The sequence below is a fragment of the Notechis scutatus genome, chromosome 8 (assembly GCF_049901735.1).
Source record: "Notechis scutatus isolate UNSWTSFEM ecotype Mainland chromosome 8, rNotScu1.2, whole genome shotgun sequence".
Classification (NCBI taxonomy): Eukaryota; Metazoa; Chordata; class Lepidosauria; order Squamata; family Elapidae; genus Notechis; species Notechis scutatus.
Genome location: NC_142016.1, coordinates 1,451,443 through 1,474,426, shown reverse-complemented (window position 1 = coordinate 1,474,426; position 22,984 = coordinate 1,451,443). Strand labels below are relative to the sequence as shown.

At 50.0% G+C, this 22,984-nt stretch overlaps 2 protein-coding genes across 4 annotated transcripts in view; one reads left to right on the top strand and one right to left on the bottom strand.

Annotated features, from left to right (window-relative positions):
- Nucleotides 1–10,110, top strand: part of HPCA (hippocalcin) — a 36,168-nt gene extending 26,058 nt beyond the window's left edge. The window contains exons 3-4 of the mRNA XM_026673657.2: nucleotides 1,793–1,898; nucleotides 8,720–10,110. Coding sequence (XP_026529442.1) covers nucleotides 1,793–1,898; nucleotides 8,720–8,817 — 204 coding nt within the window. The 3' untranslated portion in view covers nucleotides 8,818–10,110. The remainder of the gene's footprint in view (nucleotides 1–1,792; nucleotides 1,899–8,719) is intronic.
- Nucleotides 10,111–11,368: 1,258 nt separating this feature from the next.
- On the bottom strand, nucleotides 11,369–20,022 carry TMEM54 (transmembrane protein 54). Of its 3 annotated transcripts, XM_087970263.1 has the most exons (7): nucleotides 19,826–19,902; nucleotides 19,753–19,793; nucleotides 16,694–16,887; nucleotides 16,042–16,101; nucleotides 13,851–14,039; nucleotides 13,438–13,578; nucleotides 11,369–12,364 (listed from the first exon to the last, which is right to left on the bottom strand). In XM_087970263.1, the coding sequence occupies exons 2-7, from the start codon at nucleotides 19,763–19,765 to the stop codon at nucleotides 12,272–12,274; spliced, it is 690 nt and encodes a 229-aa protein (XP_087826389.1). In that variant the 5' UTR covers nucleotides 19,766–19,793; nucleotides 19,826–19,902; the 3' UTR covers nucleotides 11,369–12,271. The 3 variants fall into 3 exon arrangements, with proteins under 3 accessions (XP_087826389.1, XP_026529519.1, XP_087826388.1); XM_026673734.2 differs by having other exon boundaries at nucleotides 19,753–20,022; XM_087970262.1 differs by lacking the exon at nucleotides 19,826–19,902 and having other exon boundaries at nucleotides 19,346–19,761.
- Between the last annotated feature and the right edge of the window lie 2,962 nt (nucleotides 20,023–22,984).

The following is a 22,984-nucleotide window of genomic DNA, read 5'->3' as shown; positions in this document are numbered from 1 at the left end:
GCTTGTTTAGAAAAGGCCATACAGTTAAAGCCTTGAGTTATGGCCAACAGCTTTAGCAGCCATTCACAGTTTCGATGGCCAGAGGGGGGCTTACGATCTGGATTCGAAGCTCAGACAATCGCCCTCTGGTCACACGCCTGGACATTGGGTGCTCAGCAACAGGGCTGCATTTACAGATGTTTGCAGTGTCTCCCAATCACATGACCTTGTTTTACGAAGGTTTTGATGAAAACTGGCAGTTACTTCTTGGTTTGGGCAAAATCGCACCTGTGGTTCACAATGACCATCCAGCTTGCTTAACAACTACTGCAAAAATTGTCCTAAAATCAGGTCACTCCCATGACCAGCCTGCTTTGCGACCATCATGAGTTACAACTGTGGTGGGAAGGCTCCCATTACAGTCCTAATTCAAGGATCATCATCTATTTGTGCAGGATACTAAGCTGGCAGGAATAGCCAACACCCTAGATCCCGGATGTAAAACTTGCGGCCCGCAGGCCAGATGTGTCACGTGATGGCCCCACCCCCACCCAGTTTAGCGAAGGGGGGGGGAAGTCCCGATGCGTCATGTGATGCTGCCATGACGCTGCAAGTTTGACACCCCTGCCTTAGATGATAGTATGCTCAAGATCCAGATGAACACTGGGCCCTATCTAACACCTAGAGTCCTCATCCAGTTTTGGTCGTCACATCATAAAAAGATGTTGAGACTCTAGAAAAAATGCAGAGAAGAGCAACCAGGATGATGAGGGGACTGGAGATTAAAACATATGATGAACGGTTGTGGGAATTGGGCCTGGCTAGTCTAGGGAAGAGAAGGACCAGGGGAGACAGGAGAGCAGTGCTCCAATATTTGAGGGGCTGCCCCAGAGAGGAGGAGGAGGGGGTCAGGCTGTTTTCTAAAGCATTAGATGACCTACAAGGTCCCTTCCAACTCTGTTAATCTGTTCATTACCCAGACATGATAGAACTGTAACATTCATACTGAACATTTTATTTTCCAAATTGCACATAGACAATTTAACAGCAAAAGCTGCAAGAAAAATGTATTTCTAATCCAGGTAGTCTTCAACTTATCACTTAGTGACTGTCAGAGTTACAATGGCACTGAGAGAAGTGACCTATGACCGTTTTTCACATGACTGTTGCAGCCTCTCCACATGATTTGAATTCGGATGCTTGACCACAGACTCCCATTTATGACCGTTTTAGGGTCCAGGGGTCACGTGATCCCCTTCCGCAACCTTCTGACGAGCGAAGGCCCTGGGGAAGCTAAATTCGCTCAACAACTGCGCTATTCACTTAATAACTGGAGTGATTCACTTAAGCAAGAAAGGGTGTAAAATGGGGCAAAACTCAACTGCCTCGCTTAGTAACATAAATTTGGGGGCCAATTATGGTCGTAAGTCGAGAACTACCTGCAATACTGAAGAACATTGAACGTTGCTCGTTTTCAGTTTCCACACTGGGATAAGCGGTGGCCGTTGCAAACCAGTTCGTTGGCAAGGAGGAGCATATTGGGTTGGGTTGATGGGTCAGGGGGGGTCCAGCTTACCCATGTCAAGACCAGAGGCAGACGTCGTAGAGGCAAAGTGGGGCTGCCAGCTGCCAAGCAGGCCGCCCCAATTGGCCAGGCTTACCTGCGGGGATGCATCAGGGGTGCCCCCCTCCAACCCACCTGTGCCGGCCTTGTTCAGGGCAAGCCCCGTTTCCCACTGTAAGAGGTTTTTTTTTTGGGGGGGGGTCCAGAGCCGCGACAGCGTTTGACCCTGCTCCTCTTCCTTTTCCCCAGGCTATCTACAAAATGGTCTCATCGGTGATGAAGATGCCAGATGACGAATCCACCCCTGAGAAACGGACGGAAAAAATCTTCCGACAGATGGATACCAATAATGATGGTAAATGAGGAGACAGAGAGATTAAGACACAAGCTCATCAGTAAATCCAGAGCTTTTAAGCAAGAAGGCAGGAAAGCTGATTAAATACAGTGACGGGGCTGTGGGGGGAGGGAGGGAGGTTTCCCCTCAGCTCTGCCAGGCTGGACAAGAGGGAGGCACTGCTGGGTAGTAATTTCTAGCATTTTGCCTTAATGTAGCCTTCCCTCCCTCCCTCCCTTCTTCCTTCCCACAAGCATATTACATCTGATGAAGAATAACGAAAATGAGGTGGTCAGATGCTACCCTTTAAAAAAAGACCTTGCAGGTCATTTTTGCATCACTGCCTAGCATATGTTGGGTTTCTTGCAGGAAAACGCAGGTGTGCTCAGAGCCATGAACTGCTCTGCCCGTTAGAGGAAGTCGCAGGGAGACCAGGCTCTGGGGCTGCTGAGCGGGCATTCAAAGTGTAAATTTCCCCTCTCTGCCAAGACAGAAGCAGGGAAGGCTAGCAGAGGGCAGCTTTGTGCTCCGAGGCCTCTTTTTCCATCCCATCTTCCAAGGCCAGGGATGGCTGTCCTTCCTGGCTGTAGGCTCTGCCATCAGGCCTAAGAGTAAACATGTCTGCATCTAGGACAGGTAATCCTCAACTTACATCCATTCATTTAGTGACAATTCAAAGTTACAACGGTGGAGAAAAAAGTGACATATAAATCGATCCTCGCACGACTGTCACAGGGTCTCCATGGCCACATGGTCACAATTCGGATGTCTGGCAACCCGCATGTGTTTATGGCTGCTGCAGCAACCTGGGCTTGTGTTGTGTTGCCATGTGCAAGCTTCCCACAAAGTGGATGGGAAAGCTACCAGGAAGGTTGCAGGTTGCAGTCACGCGATGCTTCGCTTGAAAATCCCCGCAAAAAAGGCCACGAAATAAGGTGCGGCAGTGCGATGCCTTGCTTAACAACTGCACTGCGTAATGAGGGACTATATGTTCTTTTTTATGGTTGCAAGTCAAGGATACCCGCGTAAGAGTTTGGTTTGCCTCACTCTCTCGAGCTGTGGAGATCAAAAGGCAGCCCTGGGCCCAACCAGTTGTGCCCGCTTAAAGGCCGCCCTGGCATTCCAGCATTAGGAACTCGCCACCCATTCCAGCCAGGGGGCTTCTCCACCCGGGGGCTGCAGTCGTCCTTTGCACCCACCTCCTTGGGAGCTGCGGGACAAAGCAGCAAGGAATTGGCCGGCCTGAGAGGTTTTCCTGTTCCAGATGTCCCCGTTTTGGAAGAGGCCAAGAACAGCAGCTGGGCTCTTAAGGCTGCCCTGATGAGGCACCCATTCTGCCTGGGAGGCAGCGGAACTGCAGGCATGGAGTCACAACAGTCAGCATGGGGGGTGGGGGGCAAACCGTGGGATCCAGGAGGGTGAAAATAGCGGAGATTGGGTCTTTTAGGGAGGGCCAAAGATGCTTTGGGGCAGAGGTCCTGAACCTCCAGGCCGCGGCCCATTACTGGCTGCAGGAGAGATGGGCAAGCGTGCGTGCGAAGCTCTGCTTGTGCAAGTGGAGGGCATTGGTGTGAGCGGAGGTCTCTTGTGCACGCCCCATCTGCGCAAGTGGAGAGTGTGCGCGCCTGCCAGTCTCACAAATGGAGCCGTGTGCACACCGTTGTCGAGCTTGAGAAAGGCTGCGTTACTTGTTCCATTGACAAGTGAGCCCACGTCCTCCTTGGTAAGAAATACGGACGTGGGCTTTCTCCACCTGTTTGTCAGCCTACAGGTGGGGCAGGGGGAGGTTCTTCCCCAGATACAAAGCCAGCCCACCCCTTCTGAAACCCCCCCCGCCAACCCTGCAAGGAAGTCCTTGGGGGAGAAGGATCAAAAAGCTCAGGTTGCTCCCACCAAGGGGACCAGGGTGACAATGGTTGCCCACCTGGACTTTTTGACACGCCCCCCCCGGTGGATGGCCTTCGATGGCCCCCGTTTGCCCCTACAGCTGCTCAAGAGAAACATTTCAGACATTTCAGTGGAGCCTTTTTTTATGTGGGGAGAGGACCATCCCCCTCGCTCCCCCCCCCATTAAAGATCTGTATGGGGGGGGCCTGGTGCACACACCGAAAGCAGCCCCCCCCCTTCTGCGTGCCAAAAGAGCGGCTTCAAAGCAGGAACAGGCCTCAAGGAACTGACGCAGAGAAGGACGCCTTGGGCAGGGCGGGTAATCCTCCCCTTACAGCCATTCGTTCAGCGGCTGTTCAGGGTTACAGCAGTATCGGAGGGCAGGGACTGACGAGTGGGCCTCGCCCTGATGACCTTCAGCATCCCCATGGCGCCAGGATTCAAACTCTGACCCGGGGCAATGGGCATGCACTTGCGGCGGCTGCAGGGTCCTTCTCAGCTGGCTTCCGACAGGCAAGGTCAGCAGGAGAAGCCAGCTTCACTTAATGACCACTTAACAGGGGCAGAGGTTCGTTTATCAAATGTACCAGGAAAGGTAAAAGCTGGCACCACCCACTTCTTGCTTAGCCGTGGAACTTCCGGTCCCCCCAATTGGGATCGTAAGGTGGGGACTTCCGGGACTTTCTTGACCTCGGCAGCTTGGAGGTGGGGGGGCTCCAACCCCCAGAACCCCCCAGCCAGGGAAGGCCGTTCTCCAGCGACACAAAATCCCAACGTGACTCATGGCTGCTGAATATATTGGAGCAGCCTGGCCGCCCAGCCCGGCACGGGGATGTGTGAGTGGCAGGCACATGTGGCACACACGGCTGTTTCTTTGACCAGTGGGCATGCACGCCCCCCACTTGTGCAAATGGAGCTTTGTGCGCAAGCGGAGAGTGGTTTGTGTTCACACGCAGAGCCCCACTCAGCGAGCGGCAGGGGCTTGCACTCGTGTGCGAAGCTCAAGTTGTGCGAGCAGAGGGTGCTTGAGCACAAAGTTCCGCCTGGGGGAAGCTGTGCCCGTGAGCGCAAGCACCCCCCCACACACACACGAGTGGAGCTTCACACACACACACACACACACTTACCCGTCTCTCCCACTGCCAGTTTCAAACAGACCATGGGCCGGTAGTGGGCTGCAGCCTAGGGATTGGGACCCCCCTGTCGGAGTCATTCCCACCAAATATCCCATTGGTTGAAATGAAGGGACAATTTTTCTGGGGTGCAAATCGGCTCCACTCTCAGCCACCAAAGTTGGTGCAACTTGATCAGCACTTTTCACCTTTTGGATACTTACTCAAAGCTTTGACCCTCCTTCAAAGGGGCTGATCTTCACTTCTGGCCTTGGCTAATAACAGGTTTCATCCCACGAAACTCACTCCTTTTCCCAGACAGGCCACCCCAGGTGAATGTTGGCAGGCTCCCAGTGCCGGACCAGCTGCCCCCTGCCCAGGATGCCCCCCACCCTTGGCCCCCTCACTTCAGAAAGCCATGCAGTTGGGGGCCACCGGTGGGGCAAAGGAGTCACAGGGGTGGAATTGTGGAACTGAATCATCGCAGCCCCTCCTCGTGTTCCAGTTGCCGTGGTTGAGGAACACTGGTACAGCAGGTAGTCCTTGACTAACGGCGGTTGCCTAGCAACCATTCAAAGTTGCACTCCCCAACGGTACTTCTGACCTGGTTCCAAAGTTCTGCCAGCCAGGCCCCTTCCCGCGGTCGTGTGGCCGCCTGCCAGGCGCTTGGCAGCTGGAACCTGCAGCTGCAGCCCTGCCTTGACTTCCCCTTGAACAACCTTCCCTGCACCTGGGGGGCTCCCTAAGCATCCACCTTCCCCAGAGGCTGAGGGTGGGATCTCTCCCATACACAAAATCTTAGTTTGTGTCGGGAAGAGCCAAGGCCAGTCTTAGAGGGCGAGGTGGGTAACTGTGGAAAACGAAACATCGATCTATTTCGTTTGACATGAAAACCTCACTTGACACATGAGAAGGCGGGGAAAGCCCATGTTAGATCTGCTGGTGTTTTTCTTTTCTTTCTTTTTTTTTTGAAAAATTTATTTGGGTTTTCACACAAAAAAAACCATAATACAAATAAAACATCTTTTTTTGAAAATAGCATGGTCCCAGGTTATCACTTCTTCATACAGACACAAACTCAATTTCATGCTCACTTTTATGTTCTATTCCATATCTTATTACTGTTTTACATTTTCTACATAGTTTTTCTCCTCTCTTAATTTTCTCAATTTTATTTTAATTATCTCATATCAATTCCAATCATTATATTTATACTTTTGTCTGTCCTGTTTCAATTTCATATTTTCTTTTCTCATTAAACAAATTTTCTCCTGTAGTTACTAATTGGAGTATGACACCTTTATATCTTTTAATTTTATCCTTTCAACTCTTATTTAAGCTTCAATATATACCTTGAGGTTATAACATTCAATATAATACATAACTTCCAATCGAATTCTGCTTGGTACATTCTTAAAATACACACTATATTCTTAAAAAGTGATTATAAATATATGTAATTAAAACACTCATTCCATTCCAATTCAATTCTATGATTAATATTCATTAAAATCTTAACATCTTTAAGATTACTTTTCAATTAAATATCATACTTCCTTGGGAACACTTATAAGCTTTCCATAATTAATTTTTTCCCCCTATTTCTTTTCCCTTATATTTTATAAAACATTAAATAATTAAAATGTTCCCATCCTTTCCTAATTCAATTCTCTCATTCATTTTATTTCATTTATTTATTAACAAACATTTCACTAGATTACAATAACTATTTTATCCCTCATTTTAATCATACATTGTTTCATATTTTCTAAAATTATTTCTATTTCTAATATAACAATACTATCTTATGTACCTTTGCAGAATCCCTTTTCAGTTAAATTTTCACCCATTATCTCTAAATTGGCCCTGTTTCTCCATATCTTGTTTCTGTCCTTTATAACTTCTTTTCCTTCTTTCCTCTCTTCTTCTCCCTCCCCTTTGTCTCTCTAGTTCTAATTCTCTCTTCTGTATTCCTCTCTTCTGTTGCTTTCTAATATTATACTTATTTTTCAAGTCATTATTCCTTTTCTTGGTTGTTTTTTCAAATCTTAAACTTTTCATTCTCTTTCCCCACTTTCCTTTTTTTATCTCACATAAAATTACTTGTTCATTAAAGATAGCTTCTTCTTTGTCCCAGTCTTGTTGTTCTGCAGGCATTTCTTGTTGTTTCTCATAGTTCGAGATCTCCATTTCTAAGAATTGAAATACGAAGCCAAAAGAACCTCTCCCTTCTTGTGCATCTTCTTTGTACTTTTTAAGTTCCATTTTCAGTTCATCTCAAAGTAGTGCCATTTTAAAACACTTTTAAACAACCACCCAATTGATTTTAGTCATTCAAATGCAATAACTAAAAATCCAGAGATCACCAAATAATCCAAATACTCCCAAGCTGTTTCTTCATGCTTCTTTTTTCCACTTTCTCTTCCTGGGGTTCTACTATTTTGTAGCCAAGTTTCAGTTAAAATGTATCTTTTAGAAGTCTTGTTGAGGTTTTACTGTAAATTCCTTTTTAATTCCAGGCAGTCTCCTCCCTTTTTTCCAGATCCTGCCCTTTTATTCTTTTTCTCTCCTTTCCTGCTTTTAAAAGGTTTTAAGTATCCAGAAATCTTTATTATCCCTTTGACATATTTTCAGCTTAATTGCCTATTGATGTCAAAGTGGATTTTTTTTCCAATTTCTTATTTAGATCTCTTATCTATCAGTATAGGGAAAAGGAGAGAAGAAGAAAAACCAAATCCTTTCCCTTTTCTCTCTCCTTTGCTGCTTCAAAATCTTCTTTGGGAACAATGTTACTTTTTTTTAGTTTAAATTCCAGGGTACCTTAGTTGTTGCTTTTGCAGTTTAACCCGGTCATCCAAAACTTTCTCTTCTTATCTTCCTTCTGCACATTCTTTTCCGGTCGAGTTCTTCTTTGAGGTGGCCATTTCTGACCACCGCTGCAACTTCCTTCGGGAAAGGGAGTAATGGCCAGCTGAGGAGGAGAGATACGGCTCTCCTCAACCCTGCTGGCAGTCTCCCCCCTCTTCACCACCTCTACGGGGTGGCTTAGCCCTGAAACCAGCCAGCTCGGGGCGCTCCAGCAGCGAGCACGGATCGAAACTGCGCACGATCGCGGTTTTGGTCTGTCCGCGAAGAGGCTCAAACCGGAAGTCCTGCTGGTGTTTTTCTAAAACCACGACATATACCTTCATTTTATCCAACCCTTTATCCAAAAACAAGGGGGGGCACAGGTAGATGAACGTGACACAAGGATGCCTGGGAACTTCAGATGAGAATGGACGTCCTACAAGCCCACAAGCTGCCAGGACAGGGTGTTGGGCAGTACAAAACTCTCAGGGAAGAGGCCAGGGTGTCAGGGCTCTGGCAGTTACCCCCAATTAAATCATGAGTCTCGAGCCAAACTTCCAAAACTTAAAAAGGATTTATTGGGAGTTAACATGTCTGGCATTGCCTGGGGAGTAGCCGACTCTGAGACACATAAATCAATTGTCACCCTTGACCATGGTTTTTCCCCACCCCGTGTGTATATTCTCCAATGGGACACATCCATAGCCAAGAGTCATCAATCATGCTCTGCAGTTAGAATTTTGCACAGCAGAAACTTCAGTCACCTAGTTACTACTTTGAAAACATTTATGGAATGCACTTTCGGTTTGCAAGCAGCTGCACTGCTCCCCCCTCCCTTTCTGCTGGCAACTCTAAAAAGACCATAGAGATATTTTATGAGTTGACACAGGGCCCCTCAGGGTCCCTCCTGGGGATTCTGCCACTCTGCCCCACCTGGGGCTGGGCATCCCAACTTCTGCTGTGCCTGACCCCCCCCCCCATCCTTCTCCTTTCCAGGCAAACTGTCCCTGGAGGAGTTCATCAAAGGCGCCAAGAGCGACCCCTCCATCGTGAGGCTGCTGCAGTGCGATCCCAGCAGTGCCTCCCAGTTCTGAGCACCTCCCCACTGCCCAGGAGGCTCTGGACGAGTCCACCACCTCCCCAAACAGCACCCAACTTCACCGGGCGTCTCCGAGGAAGACACCAGCCTCCTCCCGTTCCTGCTTGGGACATCGAAGCAAGGAGCACCTGTCGGTCTACCGAATTTTCTTCTGACTCACAGATATTTTGTCCCTCCCCCCTCCCCGAACACTGTAGCTTGGTGTGAATGTGACACGATGTGGGGTGCAGCTGAGGGTGGGGGGTGGGGGCAAAGCCGGAGTCTGAGGACCAGCCAGTCTTCTGCCAGCACTCCGGGTTGGGGGTGGCCAAAGGGGCCGCTCTTCCGCCATGCCTGCTGCTGGCTCATGTTCCCACGGCGGGGCTCTGAGTGCGAGAGCAGCTTTTGCTGGTGAAAGCGAGGCCTGTAGCTCCAAGGCTCAGGCTGCGAATGCCAACGAAGCCGAAAGGCCCCCCCGAGAGGGACTCCCGAGAGGGACCCCCAGACACTCCCAGTTGGGCAGCATATAAATTTAATAGATTAACTTAATAAATTATTAAAGAGACACTAGGCCACCCGCGGAGGCTGGCAGACAGTTAGGTCAACGAAGTATACGCCTGCTTTGCGTTGTTTAGGGGGTCCTCAGTGGAGCAGCCCTGGCATTTCCCACCACGGGGAAATGGGCAATGCTGAGGAACTGCACCCTCTGGGCTGCGCACCTGCCAGAAGCGCTTTGGGGGGCAAGCTTCCTCTGCGCCTCCCTGCTCTCCCTTAGAGCAGCCTCCCTCCCTCCCTTCCCTCCCTTCCTTCCGAGGAGCAGAGAAGCATCGGAGGTCCAAAGCGCTTCCTTCTTGCCCAGCTTTGATCTACATTCAGCGCCACTGGATGCCAACTACCTTAGATGCTCAAGATGCTGCAGCCCAAAGCAGACCCCCTCCTTCAAAAGGAGCCCTGGCCACACACCCCCACCTTCTGCCCCCCGTCACACCCCCTTGCCAGCCCTTTGATTCTGGTTTGCAGCACAAGGAGAGGAGGGGGTCATATCTCACCCCGGGGGGGCATTCGATAGCCCAGTCCAGCCCCTCCCCCTCCAGGCGACACAGCACCCCAAAAGGCAGCCGCCAACAGTTTGGGGAGCAGAGGGCTGTGCCTGAGTGAGCACAGGAGAGAGAGAGACCAGCATGCAGGAGCTGCTTGGGGGGAGCTGCCAACCAGAGAGCTTGGTGTGAAAAACGTGTGTGTAGAATTATTTGTCGACTGTCTTACCTGCTTTTCATTATAAAACGATCCCAACGCAGCCGCGAAAGATTCACTGCCTGCACGTTTCTTTTGTGCTCAGGTGCCCACGGAGAAGCCACTTTCTCGACAAGGGCTTCCGGTTCCCAAATGGCAGAGCCGTGGGCCGAGACTTGAATCAAGGCTGGGGGGATAATGGCTCTGGAGGGTACATCCAGCAGTGGGCCCCCATTCACACCCCAGCCTTCCTGCGGAGGCTGTCCAGGAGGCAGAGAGGTCAAAGAGTCAAGATAGCGGCCGCAGCCATCCAGTCAAAGCCTCGCCTCTTTTTACATGCCCCGCCCAGGCTCAGGTACATGTGGCGCAGAGGAGGCATTCAGCCAGTTCTGGCCGGTTCTGGAGAACCAGTAGCAGAAATTTGGAGTTGTTCAGAGAACTGGCCAGTCCCATCTCTTCTCTGCCTCCCATCGAGTCCCAGCTGATCAGCTGGGTCTTCTTGGTTGCCCTGCATAGGAGAATGGAGCTGGAAAGCAGGTTACTGGGGAGGAGGGGGGGATTTTGCAGTATCCTTCCCCTGCCACGACCACAGAACTGGCAGTAAAAAAATTTGAATCCCACCCCTGGCGTGACGGCTACCCAGGAAATCTTGCTGCTGCTGCTGAGGAATGTTCTGCCTTGGGGTGGGGGTTGGAGTTGGGGCGGGGGTGGGGGTAGGGATGGTCCAGAGACGGCATGCGTGCCAGTGGCCCTGCCCAGTTGCCCACCAGCAGCCAAGGCCCCCTGCCCCCCCTCCCCTTTCAGCCACTGAAGTCCTCCCCATTTCCTGAAGCCAAGGCAGGGGGCCCAGGGCCAGAATCCAGGCCTCCCATCGGGCAGAAGGGAGTGGGAGGTCCTGTTCTCTGGGTGCTGGCCAACCTCTTGCTCAGCAGGGCCCTCCGCAGCCACGCCTTGGACTACCAGGGTCAGGCTGTGGGCGAGATGACGGGATGTGTTAATAGGGAGGGCCACAGTTTGGAGAGAAAAGGATTTCAGTATGTATGAAGCCGTCCAGAGACGATGCTCCTCAGGGATCAACGGTGGCCATGGATGAGAAGAGGTGCCTCCGGGGGAGTAAAGCAGCTTCTCCAGGATGCTGGAGTTCTAGGCGCTGCAGTCCCCGAGGCGGCTCTGCATTTGGGCTCCCGGCTCTTCAAGCAGCAACGTATAAGGGCAGCCTTGTTCTTCCCCCAAGAGGCTAAAATGAGGGGGGAATGGCCTGCCAGTGGCAGAACGTGGGAAGCTGAGACGGAACTCACAAGCCAGCAGGGAAGGAAAGGCCAGGACGCTTCTCATTCATTTGTTAAGATTTTTATTCCATCTTTGGTCCAGGAGTTTAAGGCAGGAAAAAGTTCCCCATCCTCCTGGCATTCCCCACAACCGGAGTGTGAGGGAGGTTGGCTGAGGGTACACAGCTGAGGCAACATTCCCTCCTCCCCCCGGGAGCTGAAACTGGGCTGGCATCTCCCTTCACCCGGATGCCACACGAGGCCTCTCCAATCTGCCTCCTTTGCAGCCGATTGATCCGTTATCCCCCCAATCCATTATTTTATTAGATTTGCATATTTACAGATATAAGCAGAGTGAGGGTGGATTTGCACTTTTGTCAACAAGCCAATCGTCTAAAGGCCATTTTCCATAGTTTTCAGTCCCTGCTTAAGCTGTGATAATGTGTCAGAGAAAACCGGGGGGGCTCACGCTCCGCTCTCTCCTCTGAGGGGTCCCGCCAGGGCCTCTTCCCTGGTCATCAGGCTCCCGTCCATCTGGGCGGCTTTGCGCCTGAAAATGACGCAGAGCATCATTGGCCCTCCCTGAGGAGAGCGGCCAGGTGTCCCCGTCCAGATGTCCTGGTCAATGCTGCAACCTCCGGCCTGGCCATCCCAGGAGAATCTCAGGTGAGGGTAGGCGCACCTGTGTGTGCCTCGGAAGGAAGGAGGAGGAAGAGCTCACGGCCTCTTTCGAGAAGTCAGAGCGGGAAACAACATCCAGGGGGTGAGCAGGAGAAATGCACAAACACAAGGCTGTCCATTGCCTGGAACCAGCAGCAGGAGCAGCAGCAGGCCTTGGTCATCTCTCCCGGCAGGCTCCAGGCCTCCCAGCGGTCAGCGAGGCCAGATGGGGACACTGACCAGGGACAGTCGGGAGGAGTCCGTGAGGGTTTTGCCTGCCAGGCTCACCTGAGCGACCCCGTTGGGCCTCTACAGCGTCACAACCCGCAAGCGCTCCATCCTCAGCAGGTCGCGTCCCTCGCAGGCGTCTCTGCTCTCAGCGGGGATGAACGTCAGCGAGATCTTGGAGGCAAAGCAGCGGCATCAGCCAACAGACAGGCCGAGACCGCCCCTCAGTCCGCTCAGTCCCGATTGCAGGGCACAACCCTCCAGGGTGGGCCTGGGCTGGGCTCTGGGCTGGGAGGGGACCTGCAGCTGTGCCTCTCCTGCCCACTGAACCCTTTCGCAGCACCCAGAACCAAAGCCTGCCGGACACAGGCCCCCTGCTGCCCCTGGCGCCCGGCACTGCGCTGACAGGAGGGCCCAGCCCTTCCCCCCCCGGCAGATGGTGATACACAAGCACTTCTCCATTTACAACCATCAGCTTAGTGACCGACATTACACCACAACCAGCCCTTCCACTCGCCTGGCCAGAATTTGGGCGCTTGGCAACCGGGCTGCATCTCCGATGGCAGAAGCTTCCGGGGGTCACATGTGAGGTTGGGTTCTAACAAGCAAAGCTCCCCCTAGAGGCCAATGGTATCAAGGCAGCCTCTCCCTTCTTTGTCCGGGTGTTTCAGCTAATGCCCATTTTCAGAAGCTTTAAGGACCGAAGGGACCCCTCCCGTCCTGCCTGCGCCCGTTCCCTGCCCTTCCTCTGCTGACCGGGGCATGGCTGGGCATCTCTGAAGCCAAGAGGGCAGCAGTGGAGCTGCCTGTTTTCAACAGGTATTTTTTGGTAAGGCCACATTTAATGAAATGCAAATTGGAGCAAGTGGCAAACAACTAACTATTTCAATCTGGCCTGATTACTAAGACAGGATTCAAAAGCCTCCAAGGCTCACATCTCCACTAAAGGCCTGATAAAAGCACCATCGGCTCCTGCAGAATCCCAGCCCAGAAGCTGGGCGTTGGGCCTTCCTTTCTTCTGGGGAGCTGCTCTGGGTCACCGTTTGGCCATCAACAGAATGCAGCCGTTTGGAAGCAGAGCAACGGCCGCATGTTGTGGAGGGGAAGGAGGGGCGGAAGCATATAAGAGGCCTTTGCCCAAAGCAGGGGGAAGGACTTTGGGCAGGCCTCTCTTCTCTCCCCCCCCCAAAACTGTCCTCCTCCAACTCTGCAGGGGGGGGGACAGAGGCCTCCGGAGGAAGGCTCACCTTTTTCTTGCGCTTCCTCCTCCTCCGGGGACAGAGCTTCAGGTTCAGGACCGTAAGAGTGAGAAGAAAGCAACGGATGCTGAAGAGGATCTCCACGGAGTCCAAGAGAAAGGAGAGCCCCCAGAGGACCAGGGCAGAACTCTGAGGAGAGGGAAGGGAAGACCAGAGGTGGAAACCACGGCTCCGCTGACGGAGCCACCCACCCGTAGCATGAGCCATCCTGTCCAGGGTGCTGAGCAACCCAGTTGCAGGGCAAAAACGACGCCTCCAAAGTATCGCTGAGCCTCCCCACCCCCACCCCCCACCCCGGGATCCACTTCAGGAAGATGAAGCCCCGGGATCTAGAGAAGCCCTTCCCCCACCAGAGCCCCCTTCAGGTAGCAGGAGCTCCGGGTCCTTCTGGGCAGACTTACATAGATGCGTGTGGGATCAAAGGGGCACTCGTGGGTGATCTGAATGACCTCCATGTCGGCAAAAGTGCACACAGACAGAAGGGCGTGGCCCCGGTTGGCAAAGGTCAGGCCGATGGCCACGGCCAGCCCCGCCAGGCAGAAGAGCGAGAGGAGGCTGCTGATGATGCTGAGGGAGAAAACAGCCCATCCCTGCAAAGAAAGAGAAGTGGGAAGCGACCACACACTCACCGTTACCTTTATTGACTTATTTTATTATTTACGTTGGTTTTACATGCTCCCCCGTCTCCCAGGTGTAACTCTGGGAAGTCATCATCACATCAAAACAATAGGAAAAACATATCAACAGAATAACCAATGGCTGCTGAGGACAAACGCACAAACACTCCACAATAACAATCTCACATCTAATCTCCCAACCTTCGTACTCTGGAGCACACCCAGAGTGGCACGGGGTGGGGGGGCAATCCGGAGGGGAGGGGCTGCCACAAGAGACAGAGGGAGGAGGAGGGTTCAGGGAAGAGGATAAGCCACAGGTCATAGTTTACAAAGCACAATGTGCCAATTAGCTTAGCCTCTTCACAAAATTAACACAACTTTCCAAATTCATATAACACACAACGTATTATGTTAAAATATGGCTTGTTATTTGGGGTTCAGTTTGTGAAGTGAACATAGTGATAGGTGAAACTGGCAAAATGGCTTTCTATAGCCAGAGGTCAAACTCAGAACAGTTCAGAAGTCACTTGACGTTTGGGGAAGAGCGGTCAAGTCCACATCATGGGTGAACCAAGCTGACCTAGACTCAAACGACATTATATGAAGGCGCCTGAGAATTTCAAAAGACGCCACATGGGATACCACTCAAACGTCTTGGGTTTCGATTCCAACAGTCCTAGGATTGTGAACTCTGGGAACGGGAGTCCAACACAAATGGCGGGAAGATCTGGGAACTAGTATCCAAACAATCTAAAGCAGCGATACATCAAACTCACATCATCACGTTGGCGTCACATGATGTTTCTGGACTTTTTCCCCCTTTGCTAAACCGGGTGTGGGTATGGCCAGTGCATGACACATCCGGCCAGTGGGCCATGAGTTTGACAGCCCTGGTCTAAAGCAAGGTTTTTTTTCAACCTTAGCAAAATTGAGATCCCCCATGTTGGCTGAGAAACACTGATCTAAAGGGCTTCATGTTCACAGAGTGGAGAAATTCTTCCCCAGAAAGTTTTGGAGCAGGCAGTTACAATTAATCAATCAAGCAATCATCCTGCCAGAAATGACACTTAGGTTCTTCCAGCATGATAATGGCAAACTGAATGTTTCCTAAGGAAACTATCACAGAATGGAAGCCATGGAAGATTATTTTTATGCTTCCTGGATATTGATCTGCATTTTAGATAGTCTCTAATTAGTGCATTTTTATATAAGTGACATGAATCTTCCACTACAGCAGCCTTTAGAATTTGCACGTTAGGGAAATAATTTGCATTGAATCTCACCAGGCTCAAGGTTGACTCAGCCTTCCCTCCTTCTGAGGTTGGTAAAATGAGGACCCAAATTGTTGGGGGCCAGAGGCTGATTCTGTAAACTGCTTAGAGAGGGCTGTAAAAGCACTATAAAGCGGTATATAAGTCTAAGGGCTATTGCTATTGATGGATGTTAGATAATTGCACATCTTTCATATGACTTCTCTACATTTTAGTTCATTATTTTTTCTTATTCTATTTGTAGAGGCATTTATATAAGCAGTTTTGTAGTCTGACTAAAACTTTCCCCTTACTGGGAAATTCAAAATATAGTAAATAAGCCAAGCAGGGCTGCATGCAAAGGCCTACTTATAGTTCCTTCCCAATAAAATTTTATAAGGGAACTACAAAAATGCCCTCTGTAGCTGGGAAAGCTGTTGACTTACAGCATCACTTTATGGCGTTATTGCCTGCTCTGGGGTGTTATCTTCCAGGTGGGGCAGGGAGTGAAGATCCAGATGGCCCTCAGGGCAAGCAGGTTATGGGTGTGGTGAGGAGAAGAAATGAGGCTCAAGGTTAAGCCATTCTTTCCTAAAGGATTTAGCAAGAGTTTCTGCAAACAGTTGCGGGTGTAGCCTATTCAGGAACTCTTATCCAGAAACCTAGCTCATTTTCTGACTGGAGACATTTCTGCTCCAAACTGCCACAGGGACAAAATTGCTTACCAGTGACTTTTGGGAGAGGTATCTGGAAAGCACAATGGCTGCTATTCCACAGGATATTGTCTGTAAAGAGAAAACCAGGAAATCACCCCATGCAAAGAGCAGCAGCAGCAGATTACAGTATGGTGATACAATTCCCCTCTCCAGATGTTGTCTTCAGGAGAAAAATTCAGCAAATTGAGAACAGCTGATGGCTTTGCAGGAATTAGCTTTGAAGATCCCAAGATCTAAAGTGATTGTTCTATTATTCGAAGGAATTTGAAATCTCTGGCAAGGTAATAGCTTTGGAATTATGCTTGCCTTTTGCTGCTGCAGAATCATTCCAACTCCAGTCACAACACAATACCACATTTGGCACAATTCCCAACTTTATCATTAAGACAGAAAGAAGATCAGAGGGCACTTATTTTGTGGGTGCCCATCAAAACCAGTAACTGATTTTTGCTCCGTTTCTGTCTCTGAAATAGTGTTGGCAGTTGAATGGGTAATAATTTGACTTTTTTGATTGGGGGCTAACTTATCAGGGGACCCCACACCATCTGGGAGGAAGAATGAGCTTGGCTTTGGTCTGCCCTGCAAGGCAGCAGAGCAGGGAGATGGGACTGGTTGGTCCTTCCGCCAATCCCTCCGGTATCACATAAACCAGGCTACCTACCAAGACGGCTGAGATAGCCAAAATGATGTTAGAAATGGCATACTGCAATGAGATGGTATCTTGAGGGTTGGCAATGTGGCGCAAGACCGTTCCATTGACCAGGGCTCCTGAAATGAAGTTCAGGTGACCAATGACAATCAGGATGAGTCCTGTTTTCATCAAGAGCTTCTGGGAGCTGCTGGTGTCAAGCTTATCTAAGAAAGAAACACATTTGTTCCAGTGTACAGTTTTGCATCGCAGGAAGGGAGGAGACTGTTAGGAACAGAAGGCGGAGGGAACTAGACATGCCGCCCCTTGTGAAGTCAAGTTCAAGAGGCATCTCTGATCCTAATGCGGGGGCCAACCTCATCCCTCCTTAACTCTTTTCTGAAGCATCCTCAGTGACAAGGAGGGTTTCACTTCCAGATAGTCAGTTAAGGGTTGGAAACATGGTGAACATATTTTGGAGGCAAGTCACATCTCACAGGCATTTTACAGGTCTTGGAGAGCAAGGGGGGGTGGGATGGGGGAAGCTACCAACAGAGATCACCTGATGAACATAGTTTACTTGGACTTTGGGACTTACTTGTCAACATCCCTCCCCAAAGGCTCCTGTATGAATTAAGCCAGTCTGGGATAAGTGAGGGGCTTCAATAAAGGTCAATAAAGGGGCAAAGAACAGTAATAACAAGGACTTCTTATAATGGAGTCTGTCCAGATGGTTTTTTTCCTAACAATTTATAGGACTGCTCTTCTGAGCTTATTTACAGCTGATTATGCCCAATTTCAGGGAACATCAAATGTTTTAGATTGATTAAAGCAAAAATAAAAGGTCTGTAAATGCAATTTAAGGTAAGCTTTAAAAAGCATGCTATGGCAAACGCTCTGATGCAGCTAGATGTGCAGAATAAAGGAGCTGTTCCCTGACAAAAATATGCAAGAAGCATTACCTAGGCAAAGAAACAATACAGAAAGAAGTCCTGGGAAGCAAGATAATACAGTAGCCAAAAGGCAAATGCCTTCCCAATTTACTGGGTATAAGCAGGAGAAGCACAGTCAGACTTGCAAATGCTGCTATTATGACTTATATCATCTTGATCTAGCTTTCCTGTGGAAATGAGTCTCTGGGTCTGACTCTAGAAACTCAGAATCTTCCTCTAAGCTGCTTCAAGCATCCAGATGGAAAAACAGCAGCAAGCCCAACCAGGGCCAGCACCTCAAGAGGGTGGCCAAGAGCTTTTGGACAGCTGTTGCTCCGGTAGGTAAAGTCTGACCCTGCAGAAGCAGCTGAACTGCAGTTCCCACCCACCCCCACCATCAGTTGGCCAACAGGCAGATGTGGAGGGAGATGAAATTTAGAACATCCAAAGGCAACCAGTTCTCCACTCCTGCACCAGATCAACTCTTCTGTTGACTCCCTTCCCATGAACCTATCTAGGTCTTTATCTTGGATTACAATTTTTAATTAACTTTTGTGAGTTTTCACCTGGCTGTTCTTGTCTGGAGAAGGAAGAAGCACCATCTTCTTCCTCCTCCTTCAGAAGGAACATCGAACTCTTCCATAGGCAGCCCTGGCTGTGCCTCCAGCATATTCAGCTACCATGCATGGTCTCTTCCACCACAATACTGGGGTGGTGGTGCCATGAGCTCAGCAGGGATGGGCATTTGCTCCCCCAGCCAACTTATCTCCCACAGGTTGAGCCAGGGGCCATAAGGAAGTTTGCAGCGCAGTCAGTGTTTCCTTTGGGAAAGAACTAGGGACTTCCTTTAAAGATTAACCATTGCTTAAACAGACGAGGGAATGAGGCCAGGACATCCCATAAATCTATACAAGGTGCAAAGGGGGGGGAGAGAGGAGAGGAGAGGAGAGCAAGAGAGGCTGCTTGGTATGCAACTGGCCAGCCAGTCAGGCCCTCCTGGTTCATGGTGTGGTGACTCTGCTTCTCCAAAATCTGGTTGGGCAGCTGAATGCCCATCTCTTTTGTTCACCTGACTTTAAATTCATCCTGGGCAAATAACTGTGTGTGTGTGTGTGAGAGAGAGAGAGAGAGAGAGAGGAGAGAGAGAGAGGAGAGAGAGAGAGAACCAATTCAGGACTTTTAGACCACCAAGACTATCTCCATGCAGCATTCAGTTTTAGTTTGTGCATGACAGGCAACTGGAAAGCCTCATTAAGGCGTATTTTGTGCAACATTTCGTACAAGATTTGACATTTCATCAGCCTTTAAAATTTTCTAATTATGGAAAGTTTGTTTAGATCAATTTTAAATAATGCACATGACTTTTCCATGTTTAGTTCAATTTATGTTCTTCCTAATTATTCAAAAATTGCATTTACATTAACTGTTTTGGAGTCTGGCCCCAAAACTCTCATTATTGGATTGAAAAGAATTATACTAAATAAATCAAGCATAGAGTTGTCTGCAAATTCCTTTAAGGGAGAGGTTGCCTGTAGAATTGCCCCCAGTAAGTGTAAGATAACTACAACAAAACTAACCATATTTGGAAAAGACTGTTTGCATTTTTCAGTGATAGCCAAAATAGTAAATAAAGATAATTTTGTCTTGAAAGAGCAAAGATTTCCATTTAATGTTAGCTAATCACTTTCTCCCAACACTCTCCTGGGATTTAATGCATAAGAAAACTACTTTTCATATTAATTGCAATGCTTACATTTGTTTCCCCTGCTCTGCATGGTCTCCTAATTAAAAGACCCGTTCAATGTATCCTGGAAATACTCATTCAAACTCCTGACCTGCTAAAAGGCAGGCACGCCATGCACCTTTATGAACCCAACCCGGACTTCCCACCGTCCTGCAGCGGAACCCTGGAAGAAGCGCCTAGCCTTGGAGCGTGAGGGGCACCCAGAGGCCTGTGGCTGTGCCGCCGAGGGTGGGGAGGGGGCGAGGGAAGAGAGGGGCCCGCCCCGCTTTCAGCCCCTTTTCTCCCCCGCCGCAATCCCGAGCGGCCCCTTTCCCCAGGAGCGCGGGGGCCGGCGGAGGACGCCTGAAAGGCCGACCGAGGCCCCCAAGGACGGACGGCCACCCCCGCCTCCCCTCAAGCCGGGCGCCTCCACTCACCCAGGCGACACATGGGGCCCGTGAGGAACGCAGCCCCGCCCCGCTGGGCCGGCCGCCGACTCCACTCCCGCCCGGCCGCGCCGTCGCCGCTGCAGTAGCTCCGAGGAGCGGCGCGCTTTTCCCGGCCACCTGTCCGGGCTCCTCTGCGCTCCGGCGTCTGGTGGGCCCCGTGGCTGCTCCTCCCGCTCGGTCCCTCCGTCTCTGGGAGGCGGGCCCCAAAGAAAAGGCCCGGCTCCACCTTCGGCCTCCGCCTGCGGGAGACGTGACTCACCTGCTGGCCCCACCCGGCCGAGCCGCTCCCTCCTTCCTGGAGCAACCGCCGCGCTGGGCGCGCCCCGGGCCAGGCGGGCAGGTGGCCGCGGGCAAGCAGAGGAGGCCGGCCCTGGTGGGAACGGGGTTTGCGGGTCCAGCTGGGCGTCGAAGCCCGAGCAGCTGCGTCCCGAGCAGCCCCTTGTGTCAGCGTGGCTTCCCGAGTGGCTTCCCCTGACTGGCTGCGCTTCTGTTTTTGGGCTTCCATGGGCCGGTGGAACCCAGTCAGCCTAAGCCCGCATTTCTCTACCGGGGCAACTTTAAGCTCTCTTGCTGGCTGGGGAATTCTGGGATGAAAAGCAATGGCTCCCAACCTGCCTTCCATGGAGGACCTGCGTCCTGCACCCTGAGTCAAAAAGAGAAAATACCTACAGGCCCCTCACATCCCGGACATAAACTCTTTCAACTCCTTCCCTCAAATCAATGCTACTGCACACCAGAACACAAGGAGTTTTTTCCCCTAACGCCATCACTCTGCTAAACAAATAATTCCCTCAACACTGTCCAACTATTTACAAAGTCTGCACTACTATTACTGTTAATCTTCTCATCACTCCTTATCACCCATCTCCTCCCACTTGTGACTGTATGGCTGTAACTTTGTCGCTTGTATCCTTACAATTTATATTGACCGTTTCCTAGTATGATTTGATTGCTTATTGTGCCCTATGAACTAAGTGTTGTACCTGATGATTCTTGACTCTTGACAAATGTATCTTTTATTTTATGTACACTAAGAGCTTATGCACCAAAGACAAATTTGTTGTGTGTCCAATCACACTTGGCCAATAAAAGAATTCTATTCTATTCTGTTCTATTCTATGTGAAGGCCTCCCATCTGAAATGGCCGAGGCTGAGAAAGACGGGTGTAAGAAGAGGGTGCAAGTGGCTTGTCTTCCTCCAATTTTTTTTTAATTCCCAGCCTATTTTAGAGTGCTGGGATTTCCATGCAGTGTCTTGTCCAGAGGCAACTGGTTTATTTTTGAGGCAAAAGGCAGGGGCAGATCTTTCCCCCGAAGAGAGGATGGGGGAAGAAGTGTAATTATGCCAGCATCTCTTGGGAGACAAACTTCCTCCGGGTCCTTCCGGGAAACCCACAGCTTCTCTCGGTGAACGCTTTCTCCTCCAGAGCCAAGAGGAAGGCACAGGATATTAAGCAATGGAGGGCTTGATTTGAAGGGACCGTAAAGCTGAGGACAATCGGACGTTCCTCTTGGGGTTCAAGAACGTGGAGCAGTAATGATTTGGTGGCAGGAGAAGCTAGCGATCTGGTCTCTTCACTCCAGAATGGAACCACGGAGGAATGGGTTTAAGTCAGAAGGAAGAACTTCTGAAGGAAAAGCCTCCCTTGCAGGAAGAGCAGCCTGGCAGGGAGAATGACGGCTCAGCTCCCCTTCCCTGGAGGAGTCCAAATGTTGGGTTCCTATTCTGCGCAGGCGTCCACAGCCTTGGGGCCTTTGGGCTCAGAGCCAGTGACTTGGTGCCACTTTGGGATGTGATGGGAGGGAGGGGTCCTTGGTGCTCTCTGAGCTTCATCAGCTTTGATGATATTACCTAATTTGGGTAATGAAACATCTGCAAGAAAACCACCAAGCTCAGAGAGTATCAAGGACCTCACAGTTCAAACCAGAGCTACTAACAGTCTCCTGTATTGAGATGGGAATATTAGGCAACTCTGCAGACAGATGCTAACATCTGTCAACGTTTTCAACGTTCAAACATGTAATATATGCAAACTTCTCCTTCTGAAAGGATGATCTGCACCACTTGGTTACCTTCAACATCTGCACTTGCCCTTCACAACATCCAAGATCTATCCTCTTGGTCTGAGAAGGCCTCCTCCACATTTAATGAGAGATTTACATGAAGAAGTGTAGACGAGCAACAATGTCCTGTTATTCCAGGACAAAGAAAAGGGAGATGAGGCCTTAAACAAAGCTTGATAAAGTGTTGCACCATCTCTTCATTCTTTGCTCTTTCTAACGAAGGTTTATTTTATGCTATTTAACAGTACCCGGGGGTTAAAAAGCAAAGGACCTATTCCTTGGATGGAGCAAAAAGTATTTAAAAAGAAGTGGAAACTCAGACCACACATTCATTATATGACAGTTCCACAATATACTTCTTTTCCCTTCTTGCATTTCATGTAACGTTCCGAAATATTCTTCCTTTCTGCAGCTGAAAACCAGAAACCCACTTTATTTTAAATATTTGTACTACCTATGGCTGAATTCATACAACGTTTTAGACTAGGGTGAAAGGAGATTAAAACATTTGCTGTTTAGCTTACTGAAACACAGCTTTTGTCTCAGAATGTTGTGTGCCTCCCTTCGAAGGCCATCTGAGGTGTTACTGGTTTGGGCGAATACAGCAACTGCTCTTTTCTTCTGGTTTCTGGGTTAACCTGTTAGGCAATTCCAGTCCCCAGATCTGAAAACGGGATCTCAGGCAACAAGAATAGGCAATCTGATGCCCTCCGATTCCTCCAAACCCACTAGAGCAGAGGTCGCCAACCTTTTGGACCTCGGGGACCAGCAAACTCATAATTTTAAATCCTGTGGACCAGAGACCCTGGGAAAATTCCAAAGTCTGCAGGAACCCCCCCCCCCCGCAATTTTCCTACTGATCGATCATTCTTTATTTGGGATCACAGGATACCGTCTCCAGCTCTGTTCTCGGGGGGGGGGGGGGAGAGAGACTTTTGGCTTTATGCAAGGAAAGCAGCAGAAGCAGAAGTCTTTCTTTCTCTCCCCCAAACTCTGCCAGAAATGAGTCTTTGTGAAACTTATTGCGCTGGCACAGACTCTTGGAGCAGGATGCCTTGCGGGGTCCCAGAGATTCATTTCTGGTGGAGTTTGGGGCAAAGAAAGAAAGACTTTTGCTGCTTTCCTTGCATTCAGCCAAAAGCAAAAGAAGTAGAAAG